We start from the raw sequence: 16,740 nt of genomic DNA on the forward strand, positions 1-16,740 counted from the left end.
AATGCTCTGCAGATTATTCCAGCTGTATCGGATGCAGGATAATGGTTCTGCATGGATCTGCTAATATATAGGACATAGGAGTGATGCTCTGCATTGTACAGAACACAGTGGCAATGCTCTGCAGATTATTCCAGCTGTATCGGATGCAGGACAATGGTTCTGCATGGATCTGCTAATATATAGAACATACAGTAGGAGTGATGTTCTGCACATTTCCTGTAATCTATAGACTAGAGCACAGTTGCAATGCTCTGCAGGGCGTTCTTGTGGTACTGGCTACAGGGGGTGATGTTAGGAGTACACCTGCAACCATAGGGATTTATATTCTGCAGATCTTTAATGCTAGAAGACAAAGTTGCAATAGTCTGCAGGCAGAGCATTACAGCCTACAGGGGACCTATCAGGTCAGGCTGGTGTTACACCTGCAGCTCTGGAACCTACAGGGTGTGTAGCCCTTTGTATCTGCTGCGTCCTACTGGTATACGGTCGTTGTGGTCGACACATATATGGTCAACATGCATTGGGATGACCACTGAAGGTTGACCGGGCTTAGGTCGACAAATGTAATACAGTAGGTCGCCATGACAAGCATTGGGTCGATAGTCAAAAGGTCGACATGGGGTTTTCACTTTTTTTTTTGAGCCGACATGTGTCAACATGCAGTATTTCATGGCTGCGGAGGGAGAATATCATAGTGTGCCGAGCATAGGCTGATTCAGGTGCCCCAGCTGATGCCTCTAGGTCATGGTCAGTGTCTGCCAGGGCTCCGCACTGGGTGATACTCTGCAGGCTCTGCCAAGTCCACAGAACAGCTGCACAGGGAAGCGATGCTCTGCAGAGATGGTGTAATCTGAGGTAAACACACAGGCTGCCGTCTGATGCAATGTGAGGAGGAGGACGAGGAGGAGGAGGAAGGTTGGACAGGAGGAGTCACTGACTATATAGGAGACATACAAAGGAAACAGAGAAAAACAACAACCCAGCAGAGACAGACCGAGAGACAGACGCTGCCACCGCAGGAGACAGACCACACCTAAGAGACCCCTCAGGATATACGAGACCCCCCCAGGACACAGCAGACATGAGCACCTCATACGTCCAAGCCGACAAGCTGCAGCCGACCGACTTCGAAGTGCGATACTTCGACGACTACGAGTTCTACAACCTCACCGACCGATACGCCTGTAAGTACTATATAGAGTCATTTACTGCGTATAGCGCCAGCATATGCCGTCACGCTGCACAGCACAGCAGGACTGGGCTCTGGGAACCGGCAACTCCTGAGCTGCTGCGGAACTGCAAGTCCTGACAGATCTGGGGCTCATAGTTCCTCTAGAGCTGAAGGGGTACAGTTACTAAGATGGGAGTTCTATTGAAGAGGGGATGTTGCCCATAGAAACCAACCAGATTTTATTAACTAGACCCCTGTTGCCGACCCGTCATTGCTCCGCTGTAGCTATAAGAGCAGTTATTGGAGGAGATGAATCAAACCTGGAGACGTCGCCCATGGCAACCAGCCAGCGTCTGTTATTGTCTATGATGTACACTGGCAGCGATGCCTCCATGGCTCTGGGAAGGAGTCTTATTGCAGCATATAGTGGGGGTTGCCCCCATCCATGCCCGGGCATTGAACATCTGCTTCTCTCCCCCCAGTGCCCACCGCTGCCAGGAAAGGCCGGACAAAGAAAGAGGCCAGTGAGAACACCAACAGGGAGAATCCCAGCGGCCACGAGAGGAAGATCGTGGACAAGCTGCAGCGCAGTGAGGGCAAGAAAAAGGGCAAGGCTGGCAAGGAGTGAGGCTCAGGTGAGTGCCAGCAGCTGCAATGTGGGTGGGTGCTGGGGAGGTAGGATAGGTTCTGGATAAGGGGGTGTATGATGTGGGATAGGGGATGTGTATGATGGGGGAGGTGAGATAGGGGGTGTGTATGGTGGGGGGGTGTATGATATGGGGAGGTGGGATAGGGGGGTGTATGATGTGGGAGGTCAGATAGGGGGTGTTTATGGTGAAGGGATGGGATAGGGGTGTGTATGATATGGGGAGGTGGGATAGGGGTGTGTATGATATGGGGAGGTGGGATAGGGGGGTGTATGATGTGGGAGGTCAGATAGGGGGTGTTTATGGTGAAGGGATGGGATAGGGGTGTGTATGATATGGGGAGGTGGGATAGGGGGGTGTATGGTGGGAGGGATGGGTTAGGGGGTGTATGATGTGGGGATGTGGGATAGGGGGTGTATGATGTGGGGATGTGGGATAGGGGGTGTATGATGTGGGGATGTGGGATAGGGGGTGTATGATGTGGGGGTGTATGATAGGGGAGGTGGGACAGGGGGTTGTATGGTGGGAGGGGGTAGGATAGGGGGCTGTATGGTGGGGGATTGGTTGGGGGGGGGTGTATAATGTGGGGAGGGATGGGTTAGGGGGGGTGTATAATGTGGGGAGGGATGGGTTAGGGGGGTGTATGGTGGGGGGATGGGATAGGGGGCTGTATGATATGGGGAGGTGGGATAGGGGGGTGTATGATGGGGGAGGTCGGATTGGGGGTGTGTATTGTGGGGGGATGGGATAGGGGGTTGTATGATATGGGGAGATGGGATAGGGGGGTGTATGATGGGGGAGGTTGGATAGGGGGTGTGTATGGTGGGGGGATGGGATAGGGGTGTGTATGATGTGGGGAGGTCGGATAGGGGGGTGTATGGTGGGGGGATGGGATAGGGGGGTGTATGATCGGGGAGGTAGGATAGGTGCTAGATAGGTGTATTGTGGTGGGGGGGGGGTGTATGGTGGGAGGGAGGTGGGATGTATGGTGGAGGGCTAGGTTAGGTGCTAGACAGGTGTATGGTGGTGGGGGGAGGTGGGATAGGAGGGTGTATGGTGCATGGTGAGGGGAGGTGGGATAGGTACTAGATAGGTATATGGTGGGGTAGGGGGGTGTATGGTGGGATAGGGGGATGTATGGTGGAGTAGGATAGGAGGTGTATGGTGGGATAGGGGGTGATGCATGGTGCAGGGGTCATTGGAGTTGGCATAGGTGTTGGATAGGGGGTGTATGATAGCTGCAGAGTATAGGTTCTGGATAATGGGGAGGGTGGTAGATGCAGACTAGATGGTATTGAGGGGGAGGTAGCATGATGGGTGCTAGATTGAGGGACTATTATAGGTTCTGAATGGGGGGTGGGGGGGTAGAATGGTGAGTGGTGGTTGGCAGTGTTGGGAAGAAGAGAACTTTTTATCCTTGCAGCTGGGATTACATTCTGCCTTCTCCCTCCAGGTTTACTCTCCGGACGGCATCAGGGCACAGGATACAATGGCATGTGACAGACACAGAGAACTCGGAGAGTCTGGGCGGACGGGTGGAAGACTCTGCCCCCTAGCAGGAACACACAGAAGATACTGGAGCAGACCCAGGCCAGCGGCAGAGTCACACTGAGTGACCGGAAGCTGCAGAGCATTGCACCACCCACCTTCTAGTACCATAGAGCGGATCACCGCTCTGTCAGTGATGTGCTGCTGGTGGTGGTAGTGTATGGCAGAAACTGCTTAGTGATTGGATGACTAGATAGGGCGTGGTTCCATTAGCCCACGCGTGGCTGGGAACAATGGAGACCACGTTACTAGAGGATAGTAAATAAAGAGGTTTATTAAACCATTTCTTGTGTGTTGTGTATAAATGATTATCGCACATGGAACAGACAGGGACAGGCAGCGCCTCAGTCACATAAACATTGGTATTAAAGTATTATTATAGCCAGTCCTCCATTCCAGACTCTGCTGCCAACCTCTGGGCACTGACACAAAGGGGTACAAAGCACACGCTCTGGGACCCATAAACTGGCGCTCCGGAAGACTATGGATGTAGATTACAGTTCCAATAATTACAATTATTACGGTTTTTACATTTATAATTGGATGTGCACCAGTTCATGGATCTCACAACCTAGTACATACACCCTAATATACCTGTCCAAACCGAAGCAACCGCACCAACACCGCAGAGACCGCCCCTTCCTATTACACAACCCTCAGGTGCCCCAGCTCCCCCTCCTGGTGACATATAAATCACAGCTATAACCCACTCCCATAGACAGCCACAGCGACAATCACACCGCTGGGTTTGGCACCAGAATATAGATCTGCAGTTTGGATGAGCGATCACAGATGTTGCGGGCAATGAATCAGGTGCTGCTAAGGTACCTCAGATACCCCCTCAGATCAGAAAACATGATCTCCTATAGTCACACCACTGTGACAGGTGTTAAGGGTATAGGTGCACTTACACAATTCTCCAGCGATTTGGAGACTTTTTATCCAATTTTGGTGATAAATCGGAAGTGACCAAATCGCACGGGTTTGACATCAGTTCCGTTACGATGCGCAGTCCTCGTGACCATCGCATCGGAGCCTGACGACTGGAAGTGCCGCACTGTAGATTAGTCGCCTTGCCAAGGATCCCAGCGGGCATCGCATATGATACGGGGTATTGGATGCAATCCCTGCCGCCTGGGAGATCAGAGTAATCCCCCTATTGTGTAGGCACCTTATGGACTATGGGGTTGATTTGCACCTTTCGAGTTCACCAAACCCCCACCTCGCGAATGTTTGGCTGCCACCACCCATTCACAAGCGCGACTCGCACGCAGGGTATGCAAATGGATGTTACACCAACCATCGGAAGATGTGGAAAGTGCAGGCATATGTAATGTTGCTCTGAACGGGTTAGGATCATTTGGTCTACAGCATGATGGCCGACAGTCATTAGTTAGACAATGTATATGTCGACAGTCAAAAGGTCAACACAGTCGACATGGACACAGTTCAAGTGCACTACATCCCCTCGCATCACTCGCTATGCATCGGGCTCGGTGCCTCGCTGCGCTATTTTATTCTCCCACCACACCCTAGTGGATGGTAGGGCATGAAATACCACCTGTCGGCACATGTCGGCTCAAAAAACAGTGAAAAACCCATGTTGGCCTAGACATTGTCGAACTAATGACCTTTCAACCTAGAACCACGTCGACCTTTTCCCAAACATCCACCACGTATTAACTGCATTTTATATTCCTAGTGACCATTAGGTGATGATAAAAGAATGTGATTGGGTGAAACGATGCACATTTTACACCTACATGCAGTGTTCCGAAATAAGCGTCAGCGTTGTACAGTGCGGTGTGGTGGAAATGTAGCGTATGGCCCAATCAGAACGGTCACATGGTCATAAGCACACCCGGCTTGACTCCTATCAGTGATATCATGGGTCAGGCTATATTCTCATATACTTTACCTCAGAACACAATATGGCAGCCCCCTGGTACAGTGACAGGAACACTAATAGGGGCACAGTCACTTAGTATTGCAATGCGCAGGGAAAGGACAGACCCCCACAGATAAGGAACGGTTACTGCTTAGTACATATGATTATGGGCTGAGGGATATGATCACACACAGATTCACGTCGGGTGAGATCTCTTCGTCCCCCAATATTCACAATGCATGTACTGTACACAAGTCTCCACATACACCTATTCTCGTAGCCATGTTTAATGCACCAGGGACTTGCGATTAGGATTAGTATTCGGCCTGATACACTGCAAGCAAACTCAGACAGAAAACCGAAAAAAGACGCACAACGGAAAATGAGGTATAAGGGCACAATCTGAGGTATAAACAGCAGAAAACCGGCCTGATACAATGGCCCACAGCCAGCCCTGTCCCCAAGCATTGTCTGCAACTTTACACTCATTCTTTTGTGACTAAATATTATCCCCTAATCCTAATACAACCTTTGTTACTTGTGTATTATCACGGCGCCCCTGCCGGCGGATCGCATCGTATGCAGTTAGCGCATACAATTTGCGTACGATGCCATTTAGCACACCACCGCTATCCACGTCAGCCCGAAGTGTGGAGAGGGGACGCGGTACACACCCTTCTGACCTTTCCATCCGCGTCGTGTCACAACTTCTGTCATTGAGCATTCAAATCACCTATAATTCAGGCATGTCCAAACTATGGCCCTGCAGCTGTTGTGAAACTACAAGACCCATCATGCCTTGCCACAGGCATGCTGGGACGTGTGGTTTCACAACAGCTGGAGGGCCATAGTTTGGACATGCCTGTCCTATATACACACCACCTCCCGCACTATTACTTACATGGAAACAGATCCAACACAAACACCGCAGTGAAAATAACTTATTGTTTTCGTACAAAAGAAGAACATGATTCTGATCACATTATGGCGGCTTCCGGAATATTACGGTCAATACAAAACATGTTACGTAGTGGGAGTACCCCCGTCACACAATACTGGCAGTGTTAGTTACCATGAGCAAGGCACTAGAGGAGGTATCTGTACATCACAGAGAGTGACCACCGGTCCGTCTCAGCCCCCCACCGCAGGGTATATATCCCTCTATCTTCCTATGATAGACAGTGATTACAGCGCACAGGATGCACTTGTTAATGCCCGATAATGGCAGACCTGCTGATTGCAGGTCACCTGGTAGCTCCGCCTTCCCCATAAATATGCAAATTCACAGGAGCAGTTTAAAGATCGTGCAGGAGGGCGGTACCCGACCACAAGTTCTCTATGGGTGAGATATGCATGCACATCCTTTGGGACAGGAGTAGTCGGTAGCTGGTGAGGATACAAAAAGTCTGGCAGACATATTTTGGGTTGGGTAAACAGACGCCATCCATCATGTAAATGTAAAAGAATATCAGTGGCCGGGTTACATTAAAAAAAAAAAAAAAAAAAAAAAAAAAGGTTATTGGAGATGGATGCCACCTTGGAGAGTTGGGGTAAAGGTTATTGGAGATGGATGCCACCCTGGAGGGTTGGGGTAAAGGTTACTGGAGATGGATGCCACCCTGGAGGGTTAGGCGTAACGGTTATTGGAGATGGATGCCACCCTGGAGAGTTGGTCAGATGAGGAGTGTCGTTGTGTCAATAGGTTGAACTTATGGTGAGATATATCCGTCCAGAGGTAACAGTCACTGCAGGATAACGGAAACAGGCGGCGTCAAGGTCCGATGTTCTGGAAGTCAGCTCATGTCGTGGTCTCCCACGCTCTGCCGCAGATAATCCTCGTACAGCTTTTTCTAGAGAGGAAGAGAGAGCGATGGGCGTCAGATGCTGGAGATGCTCAGCGGTGGATGGGGTTGCCAGAAGCAATGGGTTATTTGCAGGGAAAGGGTAGAGCATGGAGACCATCTCACCTGTCTCTGCGCCACGACATCGCCAATGTACGCGTGGCGGTCCAGCAAGTATCGCCGCTGCTTCTTACTCAGGGTCTCGTGTGTCCTACAAGGGGAAGGAGGAGAGTAATACACAGGCTGAAGGTAACGTCAGGCACGGGTACACAAGGCATAGGTAATAGCATAAATAGAAGTCACTCTCCTAGCTGCGGACAGAGGGGGAGGGGCAGTGACTGGCCTTTGTTACAGTTCTAGATAAATCACAGAATTTGATTGGCTGCTCTGGCCAACAGATCATCTTCAGGGTGAGGGGGAATATCCCATTACCCACAATGCCCTTTCAGGCGGATATTGTGATTATAGCCCAATGGTCATTATTTCGGTATCAAATTAGCGTTTGTTTTTATTGGCTGAAATGTCCCAGAGATCGGGTGAAAACACACGGGATTGTGGGTAAGTCCCCACTCACGTGTGATCATAGAGCCTGAGACTATGCTTCCCTGCATAATACCCAATATCCGCGAGTACACGGCTGCAGGAAGCCGGGATCCGGACTAACCACCCAAACCTATTAGTAGCAGCAAATTACCGCAGCTAGTTGGATTTCTCCATCGGCCGGACGATAAAATGATCTTTATAGGAATAAACAGCATTTCTGCGGCCTGTGGTACTACGAGGGGTCAGTAACTGGCAGCTTGCTAAGGACATAGGGTAACAAAGGGGTAAGTGGCACCAATACAGTGCCCAGCACAGCACATAGAAGAGGAGGGTACCTGAAACATCTCTGTGCCAGCAGCATCAGCAGCAGAGCCAGCAGCGCCAGAGCCAGGAAGGTATAACCCACATAGTCCTCTGGGACCAAGGACCACAGCGTAACCAGGGGCGACTGGAGGAAGAAGAAATATACAGTATACAGTCAGGTATAACAGAGACGGGGAATACACAGCATTTTTGTACATGACGGCTTATCCCAGAGATTGACTGAACAAGATGGGGCGGCACAATTCCTCGCCCATGTTTTACACCAGGGCTAAGCAATCCTGATAAATGCAGCTACCCCACCGACCAGCATCATCCTCACCAGATAGATCTCCAGGGTCTCTGCTCCGGACTTCCCCAGGACACTGCTCCAGATCTCATGGGGGATAGAACCAAACAAGGCGGAAGCAAAAAGGAAGATGGGGAGCAGGAAGCCAGACATCCCGAAGAGGCAGCCTTTCACACGGGCGCGCCTGTTCCTCCATACAGTTACCCTGTGGAGGAGACAACACCAGCTGGTTTAGTACGCCCCCCGCAGCCCTATCCCCTGCTGTGTACTGATGGATGCCCAGGGGAGGGGTATTTAATACTACAGCACTGTGTTACCGATGCCGCCGCCCCAACACTCACTCATCTTCCCGCAGTCTGCTGTCGATGGTCTCGGTCAGCTTCTGCGAGTCTCTCCCTAGGGTGTTGAGTGTGGTCTGGACTGTCTGAGTGATGGTTTTCTCAATGGTCTTACACACGTCCTCGATCTGATTAATACAGCGGCTTGGCTGGAAGAGAGGGGTTATTCCCAGAAGATTCATGAATGACTGGATGCGGAAACACCATCCATACAGAACAGTTATGTTATACCTTCAATGTGAGACAGACTTACACAGAAATATGGCAGTATGCAGCACCTAAAGATTGTATTGAAGGCTTTGCCTTTACAGAATCACCATAGCGGTATTAATTGGGATCATCGGGCACAGACTGCGGCAATGCTCTGGCAGAGGGGATATTGCCAACAGTGCTGGTGGGCAGTAAAGCTTTGCCTTGATGACACATCAGGATAATCTGCGCTCTGGTATGTGGTGGAGCATCTTCCTCACCTTGTTGGGGTTGGGGATGTAGATGGTCGGCATGTCGAAACCGCACTTGTTCAATCCCGGCCTCTTACAGAGTTCCTGGACGATCTGCATCAGGACCCGCTGGAAGGAAAAACAACTGTGAACCCCAAATTATTTGTTCCCCCAATAATTCCACGCTACGGACAAACTACAAACTATGCTGGATCCCAGGACTCATTACAGTCATGGAAACGGAATGGAGATGACACAGAGGAGAGCAGCCACAGGCTGAATCTATGCTGCAGGACCACCGCGCCCTCCCTGATCACAGCACTGGGGTCGTGGTCCTACCTGACAGACAGAGGAGAGCAGCCACAGGCTGAATCTATGCCGCAGGACCACCGTGCCCTCCCTGATCACATCACTGGGGTCGGGGTCCTACCTGACAGACAGAGGAGAGCAGCCACAGGCTGAATCTATGCCGCAGGACCACCGCGCCCTCCCTGATCACATCACTGGGGTCGGGGTCCTGCCTGACAGACAGAGGAGAGCAGCCACAGGCTGAATCTATGCTGCAGGACCACCGCGCCCTCCCTGATCACAGCACTGGGGTCGGGGTCCTGCCTGACAGACAGAGGAGAGCAGCCACAGGCTGAATCTATTCCGCAGGACCACCGCGCCCTCCCTGATCACAGCACAGGGGTCGGGGTCCTACCTGACAGACAGAGGAGAGCAGCCACAGGCTGAATCTATGCCGCAGGACCACCGCGCCCTCCCTGATCACAGCACAGGGGTCGGGGTCCTACCTGACAGACAGAGGAGAGCAGCCACAGGCTGAATCTATGCCGCAGGACCACCGCGCCCTCCCTGATCACAGCACTGGGGTCGGAGTCCTGCCTGACAGACAGAGGAGAGCAGCCACAGGCTGAAATCTATGCCCCAGGACCACCGCGCCCCCCCTGATCACAGCACTGGGGTCGGGGTCCTGCCTGACAGACAGAGGAGAGCAGCCACAGGCTGAATCTATGCCGCAGGACCACCGCGCCCTCCCTGATCACAGCACTGGGGTCGGGGTCCTGCCTGACAGAGGAGAGCAGCCACAGGCTTAATCTATGCCGCAGGACCACCGCGCCCTCCCTGATCACAGCACTGGGGTCGGGGTCCTGCCTGACAGAGGAGAGCAGCCACAGGCTGAATCTATGCCGCAGGACCACCGCGCCCTCCCTGATCACAGCACTGGGGTCGGGGTCCTGCCTGACAGAGGAGAGCAGCCACAGGCTGAATCTATGCCGCAGGACCACCGCGCCCTCCCTGATCACAGCACTGGGGTCGGGGTCCTGCCTGACAGAGGAGAGCAGCCACAGGCTGAATCTATGCCGCAGGACCACCGCGCCCTCCCTGATCACAGCACTGGGGTCGGAGTCCTGCCTGACAGACAGAGGAGAGCAGCCACAGGCTGAATCTATGCCCCAGGACCACCGCGCCCTCCCTGATCACAGCACTGGGGTCGGGGTCCTGCCTGACAGAGGAGAGCAGCCATAGGCTGAATCTATGCCCCAGGACCACATCACTGGGGTCGGGGTCCTACCTGACAGACAGAGGAGAGCAGCCACAGGCTGAATCTATGCCGCAGGACCACCGCGCCCTCCCTGATCACATCACTGGGGTCGGGGTCCTACCTGACAGACAGAGGAGAGCAGCCACAGGCTGAATCTATGCCGCAGGACCACCGCGCCCTCCCTGATCACAGCACTGGGGTCGGGGTCCTGCCTGACAGAATACATATTGGGAGGAGAATGTATGTAATACCTGAATAACTGGCAATCCTACTGTAAATAATACAAATGGTCATATGACCGGCCAAAACTAGAGCCACATCTGTCCCTCCTCCTTACCATACTGTCACCATGGAGACTGCGGGATTTATCACTTTATGTAAGAGACATGTTGTACATGATGGGTGTAAGGAGGCGTCTGGGAGTACGGAGCCACCTAGATTGCGCAAAATCTCAAACTACAGAGAAAGGAAAGCCGTGGTCTTGGGGCAGGGGCTGCACATCTACAGTTGTGAAATGCTAAACTGCTTAAAGCATTCATAAAGATGTCATGCGAATACTACACCTATCCTATGGGCGTCCATAGACAAATGTACTGGCATGTGCGTAGTGTAATTATAGGATGAGCAGAATAAGAGGCTTTCTTCATTTGGACTCATAGTCTAATCAATTGTGCGCCACTCAACCACACCACGTTCTCTGCGGTTTGCAATCCATTCTCATTGGTTGTTATTGGTACCAACCCCTGAACCTTTATCATATATACTGAAATATGGGGCATTTTTGGTCATTCATGTTGGTTTAATATAGTTTGGCATTTACTTATGCAGTGTCCCAAAATTCCCTTTGCATCCCTTATTTTTGATACCAGGTTGCAAGAACCAAAGTTCTGGACCTCTCTGTACAGGGTCATTCTCTGACTGACAGAAGCACCAGGTCAGGGATCATCTCTCCCGGGCACCACAGCAATTATCAGATGGCTGCAGTAGGAGACTGACCGAGGCACCAGGGGAAGGGAAGAAGAGACAAGAGACTACTGACAGGAGGCACCAGGTCAGGGAGAGATGGCTGCATAGCATCTCTGAATATATCTTTCAATAATCCTGTATAAACCACTGCAGACCAACCACAGGAGGTACGTCACCCATGATCCCACCTGTATATCAGATGCAAGACATAAATATAGACAATAACCTGACACCACCTTACCTGCCGATCGCTCTCCCCTCCGGCCTCGTCCGCTTTGCTCAGGTAAAAACGCAGTTTGTCGCCATGGTTTTCGTTGATCTTCTCCACAATGTCCAGAGTGCGTTTGCAGAGCGCCTGCCCCATTGGATCGAAGAAAACCAGCACCAGGTCGCACAGCTCCCCTGAGAGACAGGCACCGCGGTCAGTACACATAGGCCAGAGACAGGCACCGCGGTCAGTACACATAGGCCAGAGACAGGCACCGCGATCAGTACACATAGGCCATAGACAGGCACCGCCACGTCTCACCTCACAGCCCTCAGCCACGTCTCACCTCACAGCCCTCAGCCACGTCTCACCTCACAGCCCTCAGCCACGTCTCACCTCACAGCCCTCAGCCACGTCTCACCTCACAGCCCTCAGCCACGTCTCACCTCACAGCGCTCAGCCACGTCTCACCTCACAGCCCTCAGCCACGTCTCACCTCACAGCCCTTCCTGCCCCCCTTTCTCTGCTGAGGACCAGCATCCGAACTCCCCACAGATAACCCACCTCGGAGCCTTCTTCCCGCTGCTCCGCACCTATGGAGTACACTTCTACACGCAGGCTCTGCAGCTGCCTCAATGTATACTTCCCTAAAATACCCACTGGCTGAAAGCTAACAGTCTTCCACCTATATTCTACCTCTGCCAAAACCATCACTCAGAGACACCTGACTGCTACCCTTTTTAGATTGTAAGTTCTGAGGAGCAGCGTCCCTCCCAACTCAGCCGCCTGGGACAAACCGCTCATACCCTATAGGACCTCGGCTTGTTATAGGGTCATACAATTGCATTTATGCCTACTGCAGATTGTGTATTCCACTAGTTGCAGCATTCTGTGCACTCTCCCAAATCTGCGGAACCTTATGAATAATGTTATGAGACACAGGAAAGTCAGCAATGACAGCTCAGCAGGGTGTGCCCGTCTCAGGCAGATGTATGGCAGCAATATAACACACCCATGTACTGATGCCTACTGCAGTGCCCTCACCTAGCCACAGGAGAGCTCGGTTCACATCAAATGGGTACTTCATGTCACCGTCTACCAGTCCCGGCGTGTCCACAAAGGTCACCAGGCTGAACTTCTTCTGCCGCGAGGTGGAGATCTCTGTGCAGAGGTATTCAGACACACCTACAGGGCAAGAGGTGACAGGGCCGGGTGAGTGCGCACAGCTGTACAACAGTGTAGGACGGGGGGGGGCGTGTGGGAGTGTGACAGGGCCCGGGTGAGCGCGCACAGCTGTATTACAGTGCAGGACAGGGGGTGACAGGGCCCAGGTGAGCACGCACAGCTGTACAACACAGTGAAGGACAGGGGGTGACAGGGCCCGGGTGAGCGCGCACAGCTGTATTACAGTGCAGGACAGGGGGTGACAGGGCCCGGGTGAGCGTGCACAGCTGTATTACAGTGCAGGACAGGGGGTGACAGGGCCTGGGTGAGCGCGCACAGCTGTATAACACAGTGCAGGACAGGGGTGACAGGGCCCGGGTGAGCGCGCACAGCTGTATAACACAGTGCAGGACAGGGGTGACAGGGCCCGGGTGAGCGCGCACAGCTGTATAACAGTGCAGGACAGGGGGTGACAGGGGGTGACAGGGCCCGGGTGAGCGCGCACAGCTGTATAACAGTGCAGGACAGGGGGTGACAGGGCCCGGGTGAGCGCGCACAGCTGTATAACAGTGCAGGACAGGGGGTGACAGGGCCCGGGTGAGCGCGCACAGCTGTATAACACAGTGCAGGACAGGGGTGACAGGGCCCGGGTGAGCGCGCACAGCTGTATAACAGTGCAGGATAGGGGGTGACAGGGCCCGGGTGAGCGCGCACAGCTGTATAACAGTGCAGGACAGGGAAGGTGACAGGGCCCGGGTGAGCGCGCACAGCTGTATAACAGTGCAGGGCAGGGGGTGACAGGGCCCGGGTGAGCGCGCACAGCTGTATAACAGTGCAGGACAGGGAAGGTGACAGGGCCCGGGTGAGCGCGCACAGCTGTACAACACAGTGCAGGACAGGGGGTGACAGGGCCCGGGTGAGCGCGCACAGCTGTATAACAGTGCAGGACAGGGGGTGACAGGGCCCGGGTGAGCGCGCACAGCTGTATTACAGTGCAGGACAGGGGGTGACAGGGCCCGGGTGAGCGCGCACAGCTGTATAACAGTGCAGGACAGGGGTGACAGGGCCCGGGTGAGCACACACAGCAGTACAACACAGTGCAGGACAGGGGGTGACAGGGCCCGGGTGAGCGCGCACAGCTGTATAACAGTGCAGGGCAGGGGGTGACAGGGCCCGGGTGAGCGCGCACAGCTGTATAACAGTGCAGGACAGGGAAGGTGACAGGGCCCAGGTGAGCGCGCACAGCTGTACAACACAGTGCAGGACAGGGGGTGACAGGGCCCGGGTGAGCGCGCACAGCTGTATAACAGTGCAGGACAGGGGTGACAGGGCCCGGGTGAGCACACACAGCAGTACAACACAGTGCAGGACAGGGGGTGACAGGGCCCGGGTGAGCACGCACAGCTGTATAACAGTGCAGGGCAGGGGGTGACAGGGCCCGGGTGAGCGCGCACAGCTGTATAACAGTGCAGGACAGGGAAGGTGACAGGGCCCGGGTGAGCGCGTACAGCTGTATAACACAGTGCAGGACATGGGGTGACAGGGCCCGGGTGAGCGCGTACAGCTGTATAACACAGTGCAGGACATGGGGTGACAGGGCCCGGGTGAGCGCGTACAGCTGTATAACACAGTGCAGGACATGGGGTGACAGGGCCCGGGTGAGCACGCACAGCTGTACAACACAGTGAAGGACAGGGAGGGTGGCGGGGCGCGGGTGAGCACGCACAGCTATATAACAGTAACGGACAGGGAGGGTGGCGGGGCGCGGGAGGCACGGCGACAGGCGGGGCGCAGCACATTACCTTCAAAGGATTGGAGGGGCTTGAAGTGAGGATATAAGTGAAGGGTGGCATCTCCCTAGAAGACACACAGATCGTTATCACAATACACATCACCGGCACACACGTATGACAGATCCGGTAGAACCGTTACTTACAGTAAGGGACTCTCGCTTGCGGCCGCTGGTAATGAAAGCGAATCCCTGTGTCTCAATGGCAACTCCCGTCCTCTGTATGTGCTCCTCTATGTACCTGCGCAGAGACAGTGAGGGGGATAATATAGCCAGCTCCACGTGAGGATGGATTACTCAGTGATCTGGAGCTGGTCACCAGAGATCACTACTACACTAGTGATGCAGTTACACAAGATCTCTCACCAGTTAATGAAGCTGCTCTTCCCAGCAGAGTGATTTCCCATGAGCATCACCGTGATCTTCTTGCGGGGAGGCAGGAAGGTGAGGCCCAGGTGTGAGGCCAGAGCGATGAGACCTGGGGAGGGATCAGGGTGTAAGATTAGGTGCACAGCGCCAGGACGCCCCACAGCAAGTGCAATGCTCTGCAGAACACTGATCCAGTATACAAGTGATCCATGACAGGGTGCAAGACTCTGCAGTCAGGGCAGTGTACAATGCTCTGCAGTATACAAGTGATCCATGGCAGCACACAATGCTCCACAGCCCAGGCAGCACGCAATGCTCCGCAGCCCGGGCAGCACATGTGGCAATGCTCTGCAGTTAGGGCTGTGTGTAGCAATGCCCAGCAGTAGTACACAGTGTGTGTGGTAAATGATCTGCAGTCATGGCAGGGCGCAATGCTCCGCAGTCCAGACACAGAATAGTGTAATGCTCTTCAGCTAGAGCAAGGTGTAATGCTCTGCAGCTAGGGCAGGGTGTGTAGCAAAGCTCTGCAGCTAGGGCGGGGGAGTAATGCTCTGCAGCTAGGGCAGGGGGTAATGCTCTGCAGCTAGGGCAGGGGCTAATGCTCTGCCGCTAGGGCAGGGGCTAATGCTCTGCCGCTAGGGCAGGGGCTAATGCTCTGCCGCTAGGGCAGGGGGTAATGCTCTGCCGCTAGGGCAGGGGGTAATGCTCTGCCGCTAGGGCAGGGGGTAATGCTCTGCCGCTAGGGCAGGGGGTAATGCTCTGCAGCTAGGGCAGGGGTTAATGCTCTGCAGCTAGGGCAGTGTGTAGCAATGTTCTGCAGTAGTACAGTGTGTGTGGCAATGCTCTGCAGTAATCTCCTCTCACCATTCTCCGGGTCGGTGTACACGCTGTGACAGTCTCTCAGGATCCGCTCATTGACAGACATAACCCCGGCCATGGAGTCCGCATTGGCGGCCGCTCGGACCCTCACCTTCCCGGACATGATTGCAGCTCTGATGCCCGCTCTGCGGAGCCGGCACAGAAATTCTCCTCTCCTCTTACTTAACGCTGCGAGCGAGCCGTAGCCGCGCCGGCTGATGGGACTTGTAGTCCTTACTGAGTCGTCTATTCCGGGAATCCCATTAGGACGTTACTCTGGGAGAACTACATTTCCCGGCATACCCCTCCGCACACGGCTACGCTATGCCTTGCCAGACCGACGTGGCCTGACGCGTACGACGTGTCAGGATCATAGAATTTTGCTTGCAGCCACGTTCTACTTCCGGGCTAGAACGGAAGTCAGAAAGCCGCCATTCTGGTTGTGGGTGTGAGTTTGGCAAAGCGTAAGCCATTCACATGACAGCAAGACTTCTGCTGACCAGTGATTGTCAAAATGTGTCCTGCAAAGGGACAGGATTTGGGCATGTCAAACTCATACTTGAAGACAAAGGAGGCTCAACCTATTTTTGGATACTATAGGAAAAGATCTCAGTAAAGTTCTGAAAGGTATGCGGACACTGGGTAGACCATGTCTAGGTCGACAGTCATAGGTTAACATCTTGAAATGGTCGACTTTGCCAAAAGGTCATGGCAGCTTATGATTGACATAGACATAGTGGACATAGGTCAACATGAGTTTTTCACGTTACACTTATACGTTGTCCATGTCGACGTAGACACAAAACTGCAAAAA

The 16,740-nt window shown here is 53.5% G+C and overlaps 2 protein-coding genes across 2 annotated transcripts; one reads left to right on the forward strand and one right to left on the reverse strand.

Annotated features, from left to right (window-relative positions):
- The first annotated feature begins 953 nt into the window (after positions 1-953).
- On the forward strand, positions 954-3,651 carry NUPR1 (nuclear protein 1, transcriptional regulator). Its single transcript, XM_083152460.1, has 3 exons — positions 954-1,184; positions 1,654-1,806; positions 3,272-3,651. Exons 1-2 carry the CDS (start codon positions 1,082-1,084, stop codon positions 1,797-1,799), a joined length of 249 nt encoding a protein of 82 aa, XP_083008586.1. The 5' UTR covers positions 954-1,081; the 3' UTR covers positions 1,800-1,806; positions 3,272-3,651.
- LOC146019851 (uncharacterized) lies at positions 3,184-16,266 on the reverse strand. The gene is made up of 12 exons (XM_083152459.1): positions 15,933-16,266; positions 15,066-15,177; positions 14,847-14,940; positions 14,713-14,767; positions 12,791-12,931; positions 11,780-11,940; positions 9,057-9,155; positions 8,590-8,735; positions 8,282-8,453; positions 7,974-8,086; positions 7,222-7,306; positions 3,184-7,104 (listed from the first exon to the last, which is right to left on the reverse strand). The coding sequence occupies exons 1-12, from the start codon at positions 16,048-16,050 to the stop codon at positions 7,048-7,050; spliced, it is 1,353 nt and encodes a 450-aa protein (XP_083008585.1). The 5' UTR covers positions 16,051-16,266; the 3' UTR covers positions 3,184-7,047.
- Between the last annotated feature and the right edge of the window lie 474 nt (positions 16,267-16,740).

This window comes from Crinia signifera, chromosome 7 (genome assembly GCF_055691185.1).
Source record: "Crinia signifera chromosome 7, ASM5569118v1, whole genome shotgun sequence".
In the NCBI taxonomy this organism is placed as follows: Eukaryota; Metazoa; Chordata; class Amphibia; order Anura; family Myobatrachidae; genus Crinia; species Crinia signifera.